Source organism: Gallinula chloropus, assembly GCF_964237585.1.
Source record: "Gallinula chloropus genome assembly, chromosome: 14".
NCBI classification, from domain to species: domain Eukaryota; kingdom Metazoa; phylum Chordata; class Aves; order Gruiformes; family Rallidae; genus Gallinula; species Gallinula chloropus.
In genome coordinates this window covers 20458721-20476402 of record NC_140099.1, presented here as the reverse complement: position 1 = coordinate 20476402, position 17682 = coordinate 20458721, and the positions used below count along the sequence as shown (strand labels likewise).

The 17682-nt window shown below is 52.5% G+C and overlaps 1 protein-coding gene across 1 annotated transcript in view; it reads left to right on the top strand.

Annotated features, from left to right (window-relative positions):
- The window catches only part of FANCM (FA complementation group M), a gene marked incomplete at both ends in the record, with an annotated part of 58174 nt that extends 40940 nt beyond the window's left edge, over positions 1-17234 (top strand). Inside the window, 9 exons of the mRNA XM_084270390.1 lie at positions 4914-6759; positions 8884-8963; positions 9058-9123; positions 10830-10986; positions 11985-12091; positions 12718-13203; positions 13818-14196; positions 16193-16484; positions 17087-17234. Of these exons, the coding sequence (XP_084126516.1) occupies positions 4914-6759; positions 8884-8963; positions 9058-9123; positions 10830-10986; positions 11985-12091; positions 12718-13203; positions 13818-14196; positions 16193-16484; positions 17087-17234 (3561 nt within the window). The remainder of the gene's footprint in view (positions 1-4913; positions 6760-8883; positions 8964-9057; positions 9124-10829; positions 10987-11984; positions 12092-12717; positions 13204-13817; positions 14197-16192; positions 16485-17086) is intronic.
- Positions 17235-17682: the final 448 nt, after the last annotated feature.

Sequence of the window (17682 nt, the reverse complement as noted above, 5' to 3'; positions counted from 1 at the left end):
GAGCTAGCTCCTCAAATAGCTGTGATACTCAACTTCAAACCACAGCTCTATTGGTCATTTTACTGAGGGATAGAGTAAAACCCCAATCAGATTTTCATTTTACCCTGAATAACAACATGATCTGGAAGTTTCTGATGAAACTAATTCTTGGGAAGAATCTGATTCAGGGATTAGCAATCATTTAACACAAGCCAGCTCAGGGGGTGTTGGCATGTTCTTTATGGGTGTTTTCTCTTAGGGAAGGAAGCTCAGAAACTCACTGATGGGTTCCTTGCCTTTCCTTGTACTCCTTCCATGATTCCCAGAAGCCCCCTGGGCACTTGTGTTTTGTGTAATAAACTTTTAAAAAGTTTAATTAAAAGGCTTAGTGAAAGTGGTCAGGGGGAAAAAAGAAATTATATTGTATTTCTATGGTCTGAAACACTTGGAGAAGAACTTGGCACCATCAGAAGATGAAAAAGCAGGAGAAATCCCACATAGGAACCCTGGGAGAGGCACATCCACTGCAGCAAAGCCTTTAATGCCTGGCTGGCTTTATTACTACAGCAACAACAGCCAGGCAGATGGGGCTGGATTTTCTGCTGGCTCCAAGCAGGGATTTTTTCCTGTAACATGGTAACAAATCAAGTTGTCCTTATGCAGAATAATTCAATAGCTTTTAAGCTTTTTGTTGTTGTTGTTGAAAATTAAACTGTGCTGTTTGGAAACAAGGTCAGGGCAAAGTGATCATTTGTATTGCAGAGAGATTTGCCCAAGTTTCTGAGGATAAGGAACAGGAAATACCAGAGGACAAGTGCATTTTCTTCTGGGAGGCTGGGATTTCTTCCTGGCTTTTTAAACACAGTGATGCTGTCAGATGTGTGGAGGAGGAGGATGGTGGATGCCCATTTCTGCCCAATCTGTCAGTCAGATTAATTATTCTCCTGGATCTTAATTAGTTATTGTCCCAGAAAGACAAATCAAACCCAAAGGTTTGGGTTGGTTAGAAGGAAAGTTTCTTTTTCTCACCCAAGTGATCCCTGACATCAGACTGGAGGCAGGATTTAGGAGATGCAGCTGGAACAACTGACACTAAAACTATTTATCATCTGCCTTAAGTTGCTTTGACTGTGTCACAGGGTGAAATGCCTTATCAGCAGTTATAATATTCCCAGGATACCCTAAAATTCCAGAGAGCCCACAAAGGCTTTTCATGCTTTTGAGCTTTTAAATCTGACAGGTTCTGGGGGGAAAAGGCAGTGTTTCCAGCCAGCTGAGACTTGTCTCCCAGGAGACACTGGATGCAGAGTTAGAGATGGTTCAAATAAGGACAAAGACTCTTTTTTTTTTCACCCTTATTGCCAATCATCTGTGTCTGGTTAAAATCCTGACCTGAGATGTGGCAAGGCTCCTTCCCCAGCCAGCAGCAAGTAATTTAGGATGGCAAATGATGCTTTGTTGCTGTGTGCATGACAGGCAGCCTGAGGCATCCCTGGCACTGCAGCCTGGATCTGTGGGGCAGCATTTGTTGCCTGGGCACTGAGCCTGGCTTAAGTGGCAGGGAACAGGTAATGAAAGCAAATACCCTGTCTCAGGATTCTCAGATTAAAGCTGTGCAGAGCTGGCCCTGCTCTTTCTTTATTCCAGGAAGAAACCCCATCAGGAAGGTGCTTCCTGGCAGGAAGGTGGAGGGATGGTTGTTCTCTTGGCAAGGCTGCCAGGGGGAACCTGCACGACCAAAAATCTCAGCTCTCCAATTAAAGCAGTTTCTCTGTGCCATATTGATTCCTCTGATCTCATTGCCAAAGGATTTGAGCCTGAACACTAATTGAGACCTGGACTAGGTTGTGCAGACCTTGATTTGCAGGTGCTCTCTGGTTTTAATGATCCCATGGGGTGCTGTGGTCCCAGTGAGAAGGGAGAACCAAGAGTGACTAAACAAAGGATTTTGGGGTGTCAGCCCAGAGCAAGAGCAGGCTGTGTGGCACTAGGACAGGGGGATTGAGCAGGCTGTGTGGCACTGGGACAGGGGGTGGGTGCCCCATCCCTGGGGGTATTCAAGGCCAGGTTGGATGGGGCCCTGGGCAACCTTGTGCAGCTCCAGGCCTGGAGGTTGGTGTCCCTGCCTGTGGCAGGGGGTTGGAGCTCTGTGATCCTTGGGGTCCTTTCCAACCCAGACCAGTCTGGGATTCTATGATTCTGTGTTCTTGAAAGTTGCTTCTGTATCCTCTGCAGGGATTCCTGCCCCCATAATCAGTAGGGTACACCCCTAGTATTTTGGCAATATACCTTCCTTTTTAGGGATCTTTGGAGTGTTTTGATCATGTAGCTGTGTTTGCTCTGTAGCTGCTCTCTCAAATCAGAGTGTCAGCACAGTAAGTACAACAGATGAATGAAGAGCAGCCAGTTGCTACTAAGCAGGAGCAGATGGTGACCCTTGAGGAGCTCCACACAGCTGGAGAAGGGTGTCAGAGGGGATGCTGCATGGGGGAGAGTCTGTGAGTCCTTCCAGGCAAGCTGCCTGAAAGCAGAAGAGCAAGAGAGTTACTAGATACATTGAGGATGTGGTGTCCTTAGGAAGAGAAATCTCACAGCTCTTGTGGAAGGAGGTTGTGGTTTCTGTGTCCCTCCTTTCATGAATCAGCTAAATACAGTTTTAAGGGTCATCTGGTGGAATATACTTGGACTTGCAAAGAAAGTTTTTGATGCTGTTGCTTCCCCTGGTGTCTCTTCTGGAACAGGAGGGATTGGTTGTTCTGTTCCTGGCCTGGGCTCAGATGGCAGGGAGTGTAGCAGGGAAATCACATGAGCATCAAACATTGAACCTGTTTGCTAAATGGTTTAGAAAAGGGATCATTTTCACAGCCCTAAAAGACAATTTTTGGTGATGAAAGTTAAAGGGTCATGAATTTCACAGAGAATTACCACTGCTGTAGCCAGGAAAGAGTTGTCTTGGATACTTCTGTGTAAACATTAATGCTCATGGCCACTCAAAGGGATTGGAATGTCAGAAATCAGGAGGAAAAGTAATATAAAGTAAACCAGAGACAAATACATCATGGGAAAAATATGCCATAGGTACATACCTTGTGTCCAGTGAAAGTTCCTGTGGTGCTGGTTAAAGGCTGTGGGTGAGGACATCATTCCCTGCCATGTAACTCACATGGGTGTGTGGCACTGGGACAGGGGGTGGGTGCCCCATCCCTGGGGGTGTTCAAGGCCAGGTTGGATGGGGCCCTGGGCAACCTTGTGTAGCTCCAGGCCTGGAGGTTGGTGTCCCTGCCTGTGGCAGGGGGTTGGAGCTCCGTGACCCTTGGGGTCCCTTCCAGCCCAGACCAGTCTGGGATTCCATGATTTTAAAGTCTTAATTTTACTTTTTTCCTTTTTTATTTTCTATATTAACAAACCTTGTTAAACTGAGTCAGTAGCTGTAAGCAAGGTCATTGATTTCATGCAATAATATAAGAGATGCCTGTCTCTCTGCTCCCTCATGACCTATTTACTGAGCAGCTGGTGCACACTGGAGCTTACTGGGCTATAGGAGAGTTTATCAGGTAATTTAAGATTCTACAAGTTTTAAACATTCAGACTAAAATGGGATAATGATTGTTCTGTCCTTTACTCCCTCAGTATTAACTGCAGCCACTGGGAGAAAGCACTTTGTTTGAGAGGAATGACTGAGCTGAACTGGAACAGTTATATAACTCCCTGTAAGCCAGAAATTAGATGACTAAAGTTTGTCCTAGATGCTAAATTTGTTTTCTGGACCCTTGTTTTGGCACACAGCAGTTCTGCTGGACTTTGTTCTTCTTCCCTTTTCCAAGTTAGAACATAATCATGGGTATATGCAGGGACCTAATGAAGCTCTTCATGCAGCAACTCCTCACTCCTGCTTCCTCTGTTGTACCTGGTTACTCACCCATGCAAGAAGGTGCCCTGTTTTGCTCTCTAAGTTCCTTTAAAGGACTTTTTGAGAGCCTTTCAGGGAGCTGGGGAGATGGCATGCAGGGGGCATCTCAGTGGTTTTGCTTGTTGGCCTCTTCAAAGAACTCTGATAGGTTTGCAAGGTCTGGATTCTTTCTTTCCAAAGCAATATTGACTCTGCTGAAAAAGACTCATCCAGTCTTGCAGTAGAAGCTATAACAGATAGTTTATAATAGTTTAAATTAGTTAAACTAAGCAGGTAGTTTAACTAATTTATTCAGGATGGAGATAAGGTTGTCAACCTATTTGATTTCTCCCTGACCATTAGGAAATGGCATCACATTTGCCACCTCCTAGTTCCTGGGGTCTGTAAGTTCCTGGGGGGTCTGTAAGTTCCTGGGGTCTGTAAGCAAATCCTGTCTTTGGGAACAGAAGATTCATGAGCATCCTTGGAAAAACAAAAAGCTCAGAGCCTGTGAGCAGTTGTTAATGTGGCATCAATGGCCACAGCCAAATTACAAGCAGCAGTACAGAGACCTCTTGGCTGGCTTGTGCTGGAGTAAGGGTTTCTTCTGCTCACAGCACCTTTTTCAGTGTGCTTGTCCTCTCAGAACTACTCAGCCTGTCTGAGGACACAACACCCTGGGCACTGTATTAGCAGAGTGAAGTTGTTTGCTGTTGCTGCTCTGGGAACTGCATCTGAACCCCCTGACAACGATGCTGGGGGCACACTGCTGTGCTTTGCACTCTGTGCAGTGCCACCTGTGTCTATGCTGGGTATCTTCTGGTCTTCCTAAAGCATGGGCTTGCAGTAAGCCACCAGCAAAACCTTGGTTTGAAAGCTGTGGTGTTAAATGCAAAGCATTTTGCTTTGGGTTTGGTTTGGTTTTTCCCTTTCTCAGAACTTTTAAGAGTAAGAAAAACTTTGCCACTTGTTTAAATGCCCTGATGAGTGGTCCTTGTGAGCCTCTGTGTGTTTATAGTAAATGTTACACTGTCTTTGTCACCAGGGAGAGTGCAGCTATGAACTGGAGGTTCAGCCTCACTTACACATTGAAGATGTTCATGTTGGAAGGAACAGAAGTCACCCGTCCATGACCAACTCCATGACCAGTGACCACAGAGCACGCTCGTCTCGAAAAGATAGGGGACACAGATCAAGGGTAAACCCATTTTTACCTGATCCCAACGACAATGAGAGTGATTTCTTCTCCACTTTTAAAATCACCAAGAAAAAGGCTCCCAAAAGACATTCTGGATTAAATGTTGAGGTGCCTGAGTTGCTCACAGCTACTGATACTTCACCTTCCTACCCAACAAAAAGGCTTGCTGAAGAAAATGCTGAGCAAGACAGTCAAAGGGATGATGAGCTAGAGGTGACATTTGACTTAAATGGGTGTATTGACCTGTGTGACAACAGTGAAAGTGCTCTGGCTCATGAGAGTGTGGGGGAGGAATACAGACCTGCAGCTAAAGCCTGTCAGTCGCTGGGGATGGACCACACAGACTCAGGGTACAGTAGCTTCACAGCTGAGAAATCACCTGCATCCCCTGACTTGTTTTACCTTCCTGAATCCTACGTGGATTCATTTGCACCTGGGAGACCTTTTGAGGAGCCTTGTTGGTTAGAAGGAATGATTTCCTGTGTGAAAAGGCTATTAGCACAGTCTCCTCCCTCTTTGAGTAAACTGAATGGTTTTGAAGACATGATGAGAACTGAAGAAACAGTGTGTCCTATTCAGAAAGTTGTTTCTGATGGTTATTCAGAGAGCTTGGAGGACAAACTCTTCCCTGCATCCTCAGAAGGTGATTGTTCACTGCAGCTCTTTGGAGACCCTGAACAGAAAGCTACCAGAGAATTGGGTGCTTCTGTGAGTACCTGCTTGTCCAAAGCTCCGTCGCCTTCTGAGGCTGTTCAAGCCAAAGAGCCACCTGACTGGGATGACAGCTTTGATAATCTGTTTGACAGTGAGGAATTCCCTGAATTTCCCAAGAAAACTCCAGCAATAAATCCCACTCTGACCAACAACCCTTCAAATCACTATTGTCTTCGAGAAGATCTTGAAAGGAGCAAGAGAAACCCAGTTCCTGCTGGAGACAAGAGCATGCCTTTATTTGAAGATGACCACTTGTGTGACACCAAGGATGGGAGTGTTTCTAGGAGCCAGGAGCACTTAGTCCAGTCAGATTTGGGTGAGGACGTGGCCGTGGGGGTGTCTGGTGATGAGAACATCACCCAGCAGCTTCTGGATCAGGATGAGCTTCATGGTGGTTTCCAGGATCTGTTTGCAGTTAACTTTGATCTGGGCTTTTCCCTTGAGGAGTGGGAGAGTGAAACCTGTGAGGAGGCTACAAATACTAACAGAAGCAGAACATTAAATGGTGCCTCAGGGGGCCCTGCAGATGTTAAACCCACTGAAGATGAAAGAACCTTACTGAATAGCTCCAGGCTTGAAGCATCACCAAAACAGGTCTGCAGAAGTCTTCAGAGAAGAGATGTTTCCACACCATTGCCATTCAGGAGTGGGACTGGTGGAGAAGGGAGTGTGGATGGGACCACTGCAGTGCCTGTGTGGAGCTCAGGAGACAGAAGGATGGGGAGTGGATCACTGGAAGCTTTGGCTTCTGCACTCTCTACCCCAACAAGTAGAAAGGTGACAACTATTCAATCTATCAGAAGAACTCCTGTGAGTTTCTTCTCTAGAGCCAGGCAGGAAATCCCAGATGAAGTAAATCCAAGCCCACAGAGGCAGAACCAGGGGAGTTCAGCCACAGATGCTCTTGATTCCCCTTCAGGAAGGACTGCAAACCTGGAAGACACCAACCACCATCGTTCATGGGTGATTCCTGCTGAAGGTAGGGCTGCCAGGGTACAGCTGGTGAACACCTTCAGGGTCTTTTGGATCCCCAGTTTGCTTTTATGACTTTGGTGGAAAGGCTGAAAGGGAATAATGGTTATAATGAGTGGTTGTAAAAGTTATAGCTATACAGAGGTTGGGTTAATGAGGAGAACCTTAGCCCTGCATACAAGCTCAGCTGTTTGAGGTGGAAAGGTGCACTCATATTGTAGGAAGCACTGGGAACTGAACCTCTTGTACCTCTTCACAAGTGCCACCAGTGCAGCCACTGTGAGTGAGACTCAACTCTGGAACTATAGCTGCCTTGCAGGTGCCTCCTTAATCCTCTCAGTATCTCACTCCTGATCATCTGGATCTGTTGCACTTCTCTCCCTGCATCCATGCCCTCATAGTTTCCTAGTGTTGTTCCCAAGGAATAGAAACTCTACTGAGGCATTTCTCCCAGTTTAGAATGATAGGCTAGAACCCCAGACTGGTGTGGGTGGGGAGCCCCCCCCCAGTGCCTCCAGGGACACCCCCTGCCAGCCCAGGTTGTGTGACAACTGACCTGTATATTATACCCAGGACAGACCTTGACTGTCTTAAAAACACCAACTGTTTGTAGACTCTGTTCTATTTTTTCCTCTCCCCTTCTGTCATCTTCTGCCTTAGGACCATTATCTCATTAAAAACATTCCACATTCTGGTATTTCCAGTATCCAGATGAGTGTCATTCTTCACTGGTTGGGCACCTCCAGGTCTTGTTCATGCCCTTTGTCAGTTTTATCTCTGAATGACCTTGAATGAGGATTAAAACACCATCCTCTGTTTGCTAAAACCAAACACACAACCCCCCAAGCAGAACCCAAGGCCCCAGGGCAACCAACATGCTGGTTCAGAACTGGGAGGTTAGAGCTCAGCCTGGACTGGGCTTTGTCCAGTCACAGCATGAAAACCTCCCTGGACAGGGTGTGCTGCTGAACTGGGAGTTACTGGTCTCTCCATATGTTACTTTATAAGAGGAATGTTTGGGACAGTTGTGCTTTTCCTTAATGAAACTCAAACCTTTGAGTGAAGGGGATGAAGGGCCTGGAGCATCTCCCCTGGGAGGAAAGGCTGAGGGACCTGGGGCTGTTCAGCCTGGAGAGAAGAAGCCTGAGAGGGGATCTGATCAATGGGGATCAGTAGCTGAAGGGTGGGACACAGGGGGACATGGGCAGCCTCTGCTCAGTGTCTGTGGGGACAGGACAAGGGGCGATGGGCTCAAGTTGGAGCACAGGGAGTTCCCCCCCAATGTGGGGAAGAACTTCTTGCCAGTGAGGGTGAGGGAGCCCTGGGACAGGCTGCCCAGGGGGTGTGGAGTCTCCTTCTCTGGAGAGATTCCAGCCCCGTCTGGACAGCACCCTGTGTGCCCTGTCCTAGGGACCCTGCTTTGGCAGGGGGTTGGACCCCATGGGCTCCGGGGTCCTTTCCAGCCCCTACAGCTCTCTGCTGCTGTGATGCTGTGACTCAGAACCTGCTCTCTGTCCCACCCTCTCCTGATACACTCCCAGAGGCACCGAGGGAAGAAGCTGGAATGCTGTGGCTGCAGCCAATGTGGAGCTGCTGTGGGGTGGGAAGGCAGGGACAGCCTGGCACCCCTACTGCCTGGGGTCTGATGGAACTGGGGCTTTATCCTGCAGAGGGGAAGGAATATCTTGGCTCTCAGCAAGGCAGTCCCTGAAAAACAGGCAAGGGATTGGGAAGAGGAGGTTCTAGTGAGTTCTACTCTTCCCCTAGCAGACCCAAACAGATCTGTACTACAAAATGCTTCCAGAAGTGCCACTCTTACTTGGCTTGTAAGGGCTGCTTCTGTTGGTTTCATTTTTCACCTCCCATTTTCTGTATCCCTGCTGCCTGGGGTAATCAATTCCATACAGAGACTGGCCAGGGAAGTAGGATTTATTGTGCACCTCAGCAGGAGATTATTTATTTTGATTAACAAGGCTAAAGAAAACAATATTTGCCACATAGATCAATAAGTAATCTCCTTTGTAAGGGCTTTTATGAGAGAGACAGATGTTGATGGCTCTGCCCAAGCAATATTGTATTGTGAAGTGGTGCAATTGTGCATCCTGAATGGTGTTTACTGGTTGTGCTGTAGGAACCAGCAGTGAGAGTGAAGAGGAGATCGTGTTCCAGAGGAAGAACAGGAAGAAGAAGAATGTTTTGAACTCTCCTGATGTGAGTCCTGGAAAAAAAGAAAACAAAAAGATGAGGAAGTTGAGTGCCAAACCTCAACTCCTCTCTGCAACCTGTGTTTCTGTTTGTGCAGGTTGTGGGTGACAGTGACCTCGAGTCGCCGATCCGCGCCCGCCGGAAACGCCGGCACCCCCTTGACGTGGTTAGTGAGAGCTCTGGGGAGGCACAGGACAGGTCATGGGGCATGTGCTTAAACTTGTACTCTTTCTCCAGGCAGTACACAAGGTTTTAAGAATTCAAAAGGTTAAAAGATGTTATGCCAACTGACCTAAGAGGTATTAGAATGCAGCTGCGTGATGTTCACCAAGGGCAAGGTCCTGCACATGGGTCAGGGCAGTCCCAGTACAACAGGCTGGAAGGGTGGGGATGGAGCCCCTCTGCTCTGGAGCCAGGCTGGGGGAGCTGGGCTGGCTCAGCCTGGAGAAGAGAAGCTGCTGCTGGGGAGAGCTCTGAGCCCCTTCCCATCCCTTGAGGGGCTCCAGGAGAGCTGGAGAGGGGCTGGTGCCCAGGGCAGGGAGGGCCAGGCCCAGGGGAACGGCCTTCAGCTGCAGGAGGGGGATGGAGAGGGGCTGGGGGGCAGAAATCCTTCCTTGGGAGGGGGTGGCCCTGGCACAGGGTGCCCAGAGAAGCTGGGGCTGATCCCTGGCAGGGCTCAAGGCTGGTTTGGATGGGGCATGGGGCACCCTGGGCTGGGGGGGGGTGTCCCTGCCTGTGGCAGGAGGGACTCTGAGGTCCCATCCAACCCAAACCATTCCAGGATCCCATGCAGTGTTGAAAGATGACTGTGTTACTGAATGATTGCTTGCTTTACCCTTCCTTACTGAGGTGTTTGTGGAATGTTCCTCCAGTCAGACCTGTCCAGTGATGACAACGTGGATTCCCACAAGCACTCCAGTCGCTCCACCAGTGCCAGCCCAGCAACCTGTCGCAGGGAGCAGCGGGGGAGTAGGAAGAGGCAGAGGCTGGGGAGCAGTTTCACACCCAAGGTGTGTGGTGTTACACCTCCCCCAGTGGGGGCACATTTGGGGCAGTGTGTTTACACTGCAGGAACAGCTGGAATTGCATTTAAATGATTGACACTGGCAGGACAAGGGGGATGGAGTGAAGCTGGAGGAGGGAAGGGTGAGATGAGATATTAGGGGGAAGTTCTTTGCAGAGAGAGTGGTGAGGGGCTGGATCAGGCTGCCCAGAGAGGGGGTGGGTGCCCCATCCCTGGGGGTGTTCAAGGCCAGGTTGGCTGGGGCCCTGGGCAGCCCTGTGTAGCTCCAGGCCTGGAGGTTGGTGTCCCTGCCTGTGGCAGGGGGTTGGAGCTCTGTGACCCTTGGGGTCCCTCCCAACCCAGACCAGTCTGGGGTTCTATGAATTCACCAAACAACTAATCCCAAGGCCTGAACAGCAAAGGGCAAACCCAGCTGAAGTTGGCCCCTGAAGTTTCTACTGGTCTTGGGTTCAGAGTCATCCAGCACTTCCAAATCCAATCAGATTTTGGGAGCAAGTTACAGGAGGCTAACCAGCTGTGTGAGTTACAGACTGAGCTGATATTCCTGTGTCAAGGAACTCTGCCTGTGCTATGAACTGGTGTGGGTGCAAACCCTGCTACACACTGCCCTCCCCTTTGGCCTGTGCTGTGAAACAGAGCCCAGCTTCACCAGTCTGTGCTGGTGGGACAGCCCCTGAGCTTCCTGTTCTTCACAGCACCTTCCCCAAGCCTGGTACCTCTGACCCTCTAAGCAGCTGATGTTCTGAAGTCCTGAACTGATCTAATCAGAGGTCTCATTCCCATGTAACACTGGTTAATTAGCAGCCAGGTCCTTACTGGTCCTCCACTTGGCTTTGTTCCTGTTCTAGAGTGCAGCAAGGCAGTTCTTGGATGAAGAAGCTGAGCTGTCCCAGCAGGACATGGATGGGGTTTCACCTGACGAGAGTGAGGATGAGGAGGACGAGCTGAGCTCCTCACTTGCTCAGTTCCTGAACGACGATGTGGAGGCCACACAAGTGTTGGATGGTGAGTGAGCAGAGCTGTTTGGGGGGTCACCACAAGGAGTGGCACTTAGCAGAGGGTGTAGGAAGGGCATGGCTACTCAGCTGATAAGCCAGCACGGAACTTTGGCTGTGTACATCAGGTTCTTCCCATGACCTGTTGGTCCCACCTCTGGGTATCTTCTAATTCTCCTAGCTTGCTTAGGTAGTAGTAACTTCCTCACTGGAGTATCTATGGTGTGGTGGCTTTGGACAGGCTGGAGCCAGTTCCGTGAAGATGGCAGGGGCAGGAGATCACCTCTAGGAGTAAAGTTTACTCAGAGTTTACTCATTAGGGGTAGACCACTCCCTCCTACACCAGTATAGCTGAGCAGAAAGACTGGTTTCCATTTCACTTAGAAATCTGAATCTGCCAGGTGTTCCAACACCAGCAGACCTGAAGCATGACACACCACACTGACATGAAGGCTGGAGATAACCCTGCAGTGCTGATACCCACAGAGCTGAGAGGGTAATGCTGGGTTTGGCTGAGCTGCCTCATTACCCCAGTGCTTACAAACCCTGTCTTTCCCCTGGGATGTTTGTGGTGGTCCCATTTCACATATCCCAGGTGTTGCTGAGGATTTTCCTCCTCCACTGAAGGTGTGAGTCGTTCCCTGTGAGATCTCCCAGGAAATCCATCCCTTTCTCATGCAGTCTCTGAAAGGAGCTGTTGTGTCTGGTTTGGGAGAGAACTGCAGCATGGGAAATGGAGTGATTTGGGTTTTTGGGGGCAGATACTGCCCCTCTGGCACCCAGAGCTCTGCCTGCTGAGAAAGCCTTCTACAGGGCAGCTTCCATGGCAGCCAGCTGGGTGCACCTTGTGCTCTGCTTCAGGATTTCAGGGATGGCTGGGGAATTGCAGCTGTTTCTTTTGTGAGATACAGGGTTTGGGGAATTAATATGAAAACCAGAACAATGATGAAGTAAAAATGATATCCTTAGTAATACCATATTCCCTTTGATCTCCTTGGTTTCATCCAGACTCTGAGATGAAGGGAGTTTACCTGGACTCCGTGCGCAGCCCAGCTCTGGGCAGCAGGTACAAGATGGTTCATCGGGAGTTCAGCCACGCGGAGGTTTTCTCCCAGGTAGGGAAGGGGTCTGCTGCTGCCCCTGGGCCCTGCTGATGGTCTGGGACTGGGTTTGGGGTCCTTGTTATTTCATAGAGCCCAAAGCAGTCACAGAATTGGGAAAAAAACAGGTGGTTATTTATCCCCTCCCAACCCCCTGCTGGCTTTTTCCTTTCCTGTATCCTGGTTTTGGTATCACATTCAGAAAAACAAGGGAGATCTGGAGAAGAGAAGGCTGTGGGGGGACCTCACTGCAGCCTCCCAGTCCCTGAAGGGAGCAGAGGAACAGGAGGGGAATCAGCTTGTTAAAGGGCAGAGACTGGCAGGACAAGGGGGATGGAGTGAAGCTGGAGGAGGGAAGGGCGAGATGAGAGATTAGGGGGAAGTTCTTTGCAGAGAGAGTGGTGAGGGGCTGGAAGGGGCTGCCCAGAGAGGGGGTGGGTGCCCCATCCCTGGGGGTGTTCAAGGCCAGGTTGGCTGGGGCCCTGGGCAACCTTGTGTAGCTCCAGGCCTGGAGGTTAGTGTCCCTGCCTGTGGCAGGGGGTTGGAGCTCTGTGACCCTTGGGGTCCCTCCCAGCCCAGTCTGGGATTCTGTGATTAAAAGCTTCCTGGTGCCAGACCAGGGTTTATTTCCCCCCTTCCAGATCCCCGAGCAGGATGAGGAGTATGCAGAGGACAGTTTCTGTGTCAGGGAGGAGGAAGAGGAAACCTGCAGAAGGAGTGAATCCAGTGAGGAGGAGGAAGTGTGTGTGAACTTTGATCTCCTGAACAAGGAGAGTTTCAGCAGTGGAGGGAAGCGGTACCTCACTCGCCGCACGAAGCGGCTGCGTAAGGCCCGGGGAGCAGAGAGTCCCTGTGCCCCAGGGCCAAAGAAACCATCCCGAATCATCCTGCTCAGCGACTCCAGCGGGGAGGAAACAGCTGTCAGCACGGAGAAGCCCCAGAAAACAGGCAGTTTCTGGAAAGAGGAGAGTTCCAAGCCTCCCAAGCCATCCCCTTCTGTCTCTTCTGTGGAGCACGTGGGAAATGCTGGGGAAATCAGGGGTCGTCAGCCTGCAGGGAGTGAGAGGGGGAGGCTGCTGCTGGAAGCTGCAGCAGCTGAAGCGCTGGATTTTCACACAGAGCATCAGGTGAGGAGAGGAGGCTGCCTGCCAGCTGTCCCTGCTGCCTGGGGGAAGGAGCATGGCCAGGCTGGGCTGGGTGCAGCTCAGGATGGGGACCTTCCTCACGCTTGCTGAGGAACCCTGGGCAGTGGGAACCCAGCCCTGGCCTGGGGTCTGAGGGCTGTGTGAGTGGCTTGGGCTGCCCCACATCACCTCCCTTGTCTGTGGCACAGAAGCCTCTGCACTCCCAGGGTAACAGCCAGCATCCCAGGGAGCCCTGAGTCTCAGCTGGGGTTAGGTACTACCCCGAGGACTTGTCCTCAGACCCTTCCTGGCCTGCAGCATAAGTGTTTCTGCCTGATGTTGGAGTGCTCAGGCTTTGACTCCTCAGTGAAGGTTGCATGCTTTTATCATTCAAGCTGCTAAATAATTAGATCAACTTAACTTTGGAGGTTGTTTATGGGAGGCTAAAGTGTTCATCTACTGGTGTTAATGTTTCTCAAGGCCAAAAATATACCTTTTTTTCAAAGGAAAGGTTTAAAAAAGGTGGGACAAAGCATATGGTAAGTGTGGGTGTTAGAAAACTGTGGGCTTTGTTAGTGTTTCTCTTTGGTCTCTTAGAATCACTGTTCCCTCTACAGCCAGAAAGGTCTTCGAAGAACACCAGCAGGAGCACATCAGCTCCCTCTTGTTCCTCTTCCACCAACCCCTCTCCAGCTCCAGCTCTGTTTTCCCACCTTCCCGCGGAGAAGCAGCTCTGCGTGCTGGCCGACAGCCGGGAGATCTCGGCAGGAGCCGAGGTGATCTCCGCCCTGAAGGCGCAGCACGGGGTCAGGGTGCAGGTCTGCGCGCTGAGCAGCGGCGGTTACGTGGTGAGCAACCGCATGGCGGTGGAGAGGAGGCTCCTGTCTGAGCTGCTGAGCTCTGGCAACAGGGCTAAAGTCACCCAGCGGATCCAGCGCCTGCGGGGCACCTTCGAGAGAGTCTGTGTGATTGTGGAGAAGGACAGGGTCAGGCCGGGTACGTGTCCCCCTGCTCCGGGCTCTCTGAGTGCCTGGGGGTGGAAAGAGGCTGGGATGCTGTGGTTTAGTGTCTGTGTTGTGTGGGTGAGGTCACCAGCTGAGCACTAACTGACGTCTGGGTTCCTTCTGAGGGCTGCTTAGTACAGGCAGAGGTGCACAGCTGGATGCAGAGGGGTCACACGGGGCTCACTAGTTACTGAGATGGGGAGTCGTGGGATGATGGGGTCTCAAAAGCTCATCCAGTCCCACCCCTGCCAGAGCAGGGTCACCCAGACTGAATCCCACAGGAACGCATCCAGGATCATGGGGTTTGGATGTCTCCCTAAAAGGAGACTCCCCAACCTCTCTGGGCAGCCTGTCCCAGGGCTCTGCCACCCTCACAGTGACAAAGTTCCTCCTGACATTCCCATGGAGCTTCCTCAGCTCTAGGACAAGCAAGTTAATGCAAGTGTTACTCACTGACTGTGTTACTGTGGGGAAACCCCCAACTTCAGACAGATCTCAGCAACAAAGGTGGAAACAGAGTAAAGGAACAAGTGGGATCTTGTCTGGGCTCAGCACTGAGACCACAGTGGGATCAAGGAGAACCTTGTTTCTGGCCATAACCTAATGAGCAGGATCTGCTGAACTGTGGGAAAAGCTCATGCTTTGGCACCCCAGAGCCTGAACACACCATCCACCTGCTGTCTGCTTCCCCAGCAGAGACCAGCCAGGGGATGGCTGTGTGGCTGAAGAGAATCTGCTGAGTGAAGTCAGGTTGTCAGAGAAAAGAGGAGCCAGCAGTCCCCCCAGGGGCTGGGCAGTGTCACAGTGCCTCCTGTCACAAAGACACCTCCTGGCTGCACTGAACACTTGTGGAAAGCCCAAGGCTCTTTGTGGAGCTTGGACAAGCCATTTGTTTTAATCCCAGGACCCACAGGATGTGATCAGACCCTTTCACTGCCCGTTCTCAGTGCCCCCTAGAAAATAACAGGGTCACCTCACTTGTACCTGCTGAGAGATGGGACTGGAGCCCAGGGCTCAGGTGAAATTACTGATGCTCCAGGACATGAAACTCCACTTGTGAAATTGAATTGTGTGGATGCAGCTCTGTTTCTGTGACAGGAATCTGATCTGCTGGCAGGTCAGATAAGGGAACAGTGGGGGGAAGGGGCACTGAGGAGCCAGCTTCTCTGAGGGGGCTGTGGATAAGTGGGTTGTGTTGGAGCTGGAAGCTTTTTACCCACTGCTGAAGGCATCACTGGCCTCTCTGCCCAGTGCTCCTCATTACACCAGCTCCAGATGCTGCTTGGCTCTTGCTCGACAGGTCAAGTGCCTCTGTACCAAACCTCTTCTGCTGTCTCTAGCCTGGCCTGGCCTTCCTCCCCATCCTCTTCCTAATCACAGCTAATTTGCATTTTGGGTGTTAATTCCTAAATGCTGCCTGTCAAGCAACAGAGGAAATGCTGCTCCCCTGCTGCTCCCCTGCTCCCTGCTGCTCCCCTGCTCCCTGCTGCTCCCCTGCTCCCTGCTGCTCCCCTGCTCCCTCCTGCCCCTGAGATGTTTCCCTGAGGTGTTTTCCCTCATCTTGTGTTTGAGTTCCCAGAGCAGGGGATCTTTGAGCTTTGTGAGTGATTCACACTCCCTCCTGGAAGGAGGGTGTGAAGAGATGGGGGGTGACCTGTTCTCAGGAGTGGGTGTGATAGGACAGCAGGAAATGGCCTGAGTTGGATGTCAGGAAGAACTTCCCAGGACGGGGCTGTCAGGAACTGAACAGGCTGCCCAGGGAGGTGGTGGAGTCTCCACCCTTGGAGGGATTTAAGAGATGGGTGGATGTGGTGCTGGGGGACGTGGGTTACTGGTGGTCGGCAGGTTATGGTGATGGTTGGACTTGAGGATCTGAAGGGCCCTCCCACCCCCCCAGGACCACCCCCTGATCCCGTGGTTCACGTTCTCATGTCAGATGCAGCCCCTGGGGGAAAATCTCAGCGAGTTTCCTGTGCTTCACCCCTCAGGAGAGATGTGCCGGGTCGCCCAGCGGACGCAGCACTACGACACCACCCTCTCAGCCCTGGTGCTGGCCGGGGTCCGGCTGCTGTTCAGCTCCTGCCAGGGGGAGACGGCTACGCTGCTGCGGGACCTGGCGCTGGCCGAGCGCGGCAGGGGCGCCGGCATCGTTGTGCCCGCGGAGGTGCAGGCTCACAGGCGGGACGTGCTCGGCTTCTACCTCAGCATCCCCAACCTCAGCTACCTGGCTGCCCTCAACATGTGCCAGCGCTTCCCCTCCGTGCGGAGGATGGTCGGCAGGTAACGGCACAGGGGCGCGGGGTGCTGGGGCCGCGCTGCCCGCCGCGCCCTTGTTCCTGCTGGAGCACCCGGAGCTGTCCCTGTCCCTCCAGTCCCACCCGGCTCTGTCTGCAGCTCCTCAAGCTGAGCAGACCACAGCCCTGCCATGGCTCTGCTTCCCCGTCCCTCCCACTGCCTGACCTCCTTTTCCCCCCCTTCTTCCTTCCTTTCCCCTTTCCCCTTTCCCCTTTCCCCTTTCCCCTTTCCCCTTTCCCCTTTCCCCTTTCCCCTTTCCCCTTTCCCCTTCCCCTTTCCACTTCCCCTTTCCCCTCCCCTTTCCCTTCCCTTCTCCCGCAGCCCTGAGGCTGGGGAATTCTGGGCACTCGCAGCTTTCAGAGCCCCGCCGAAGTGACCCCAGCAGCTCGCAGCTTCCCGCCGCTCTGCTCTCCCCAGGGCAGCTGTGCCCAGCGCCACTCTCCCCTTTCGCCCCAGGACTGATCTCTCCCCCCGTCCTCCTCTCCCTCCTCAGCCTCTCAGCCTCTGTTTCCTCCCCGTCCAGCTGAGGGCGGTGACGGAGCCGCTCCCCTGGGCGCCGCGCTGCCCTCCCGCTGTGTCTCTTGCAGCTCCCCGCCCGACATCGCCGCCGCCGCCCAGGTCAGCGCGCAGAAGGCGGAGGAGATCTACCGCTACCTCCGCTACGGCTTCGAGCCGCAGATGCTGCCCGAGAGCCTCAGCGCCAAGGGCAGAGGGAGCGCGGCTGCCCGGCGCTGAGAGGAGACCCCCGAGCTGGGGGGAGCCCCGGAGCTGAGAGGAGCCCCCGGAGCTGGGGGCAGCCCGGGAGCTGGGGGGAGCCCCCGGAGCTGGGGGGAGCCCCGGAGCTGAGGGGAGCCCCCGGAGCTGGGGGGAGCCCCGGGAGCTGAGGGGAGCCCCTGGAGCTGGGGGCAACTCCGGAGCTGAGGGGAGCCCCCGGAGCTGGGGGGAGCCCCCGGCACGTTCCCCTCTGTCACTGCACTTTACTCTGTACAGTCTGTAAATAAAACCTCGCCCAAGCACCGGGGCTTCGGGGCTGCCGCGTCGCCTCCTGCCCGCTGCGGCTGGAGGGGCTGGAGAGCCCTAGGGGTGCTCGGGGGTCCTGCCCGGGGTCGCAGGGCCCGGGGCAGCCGGTCCGCGGTGTCTTGTGCCGGGGCGGTCCCGCCGCTGCTGCGGGAGCTTTTCCTGG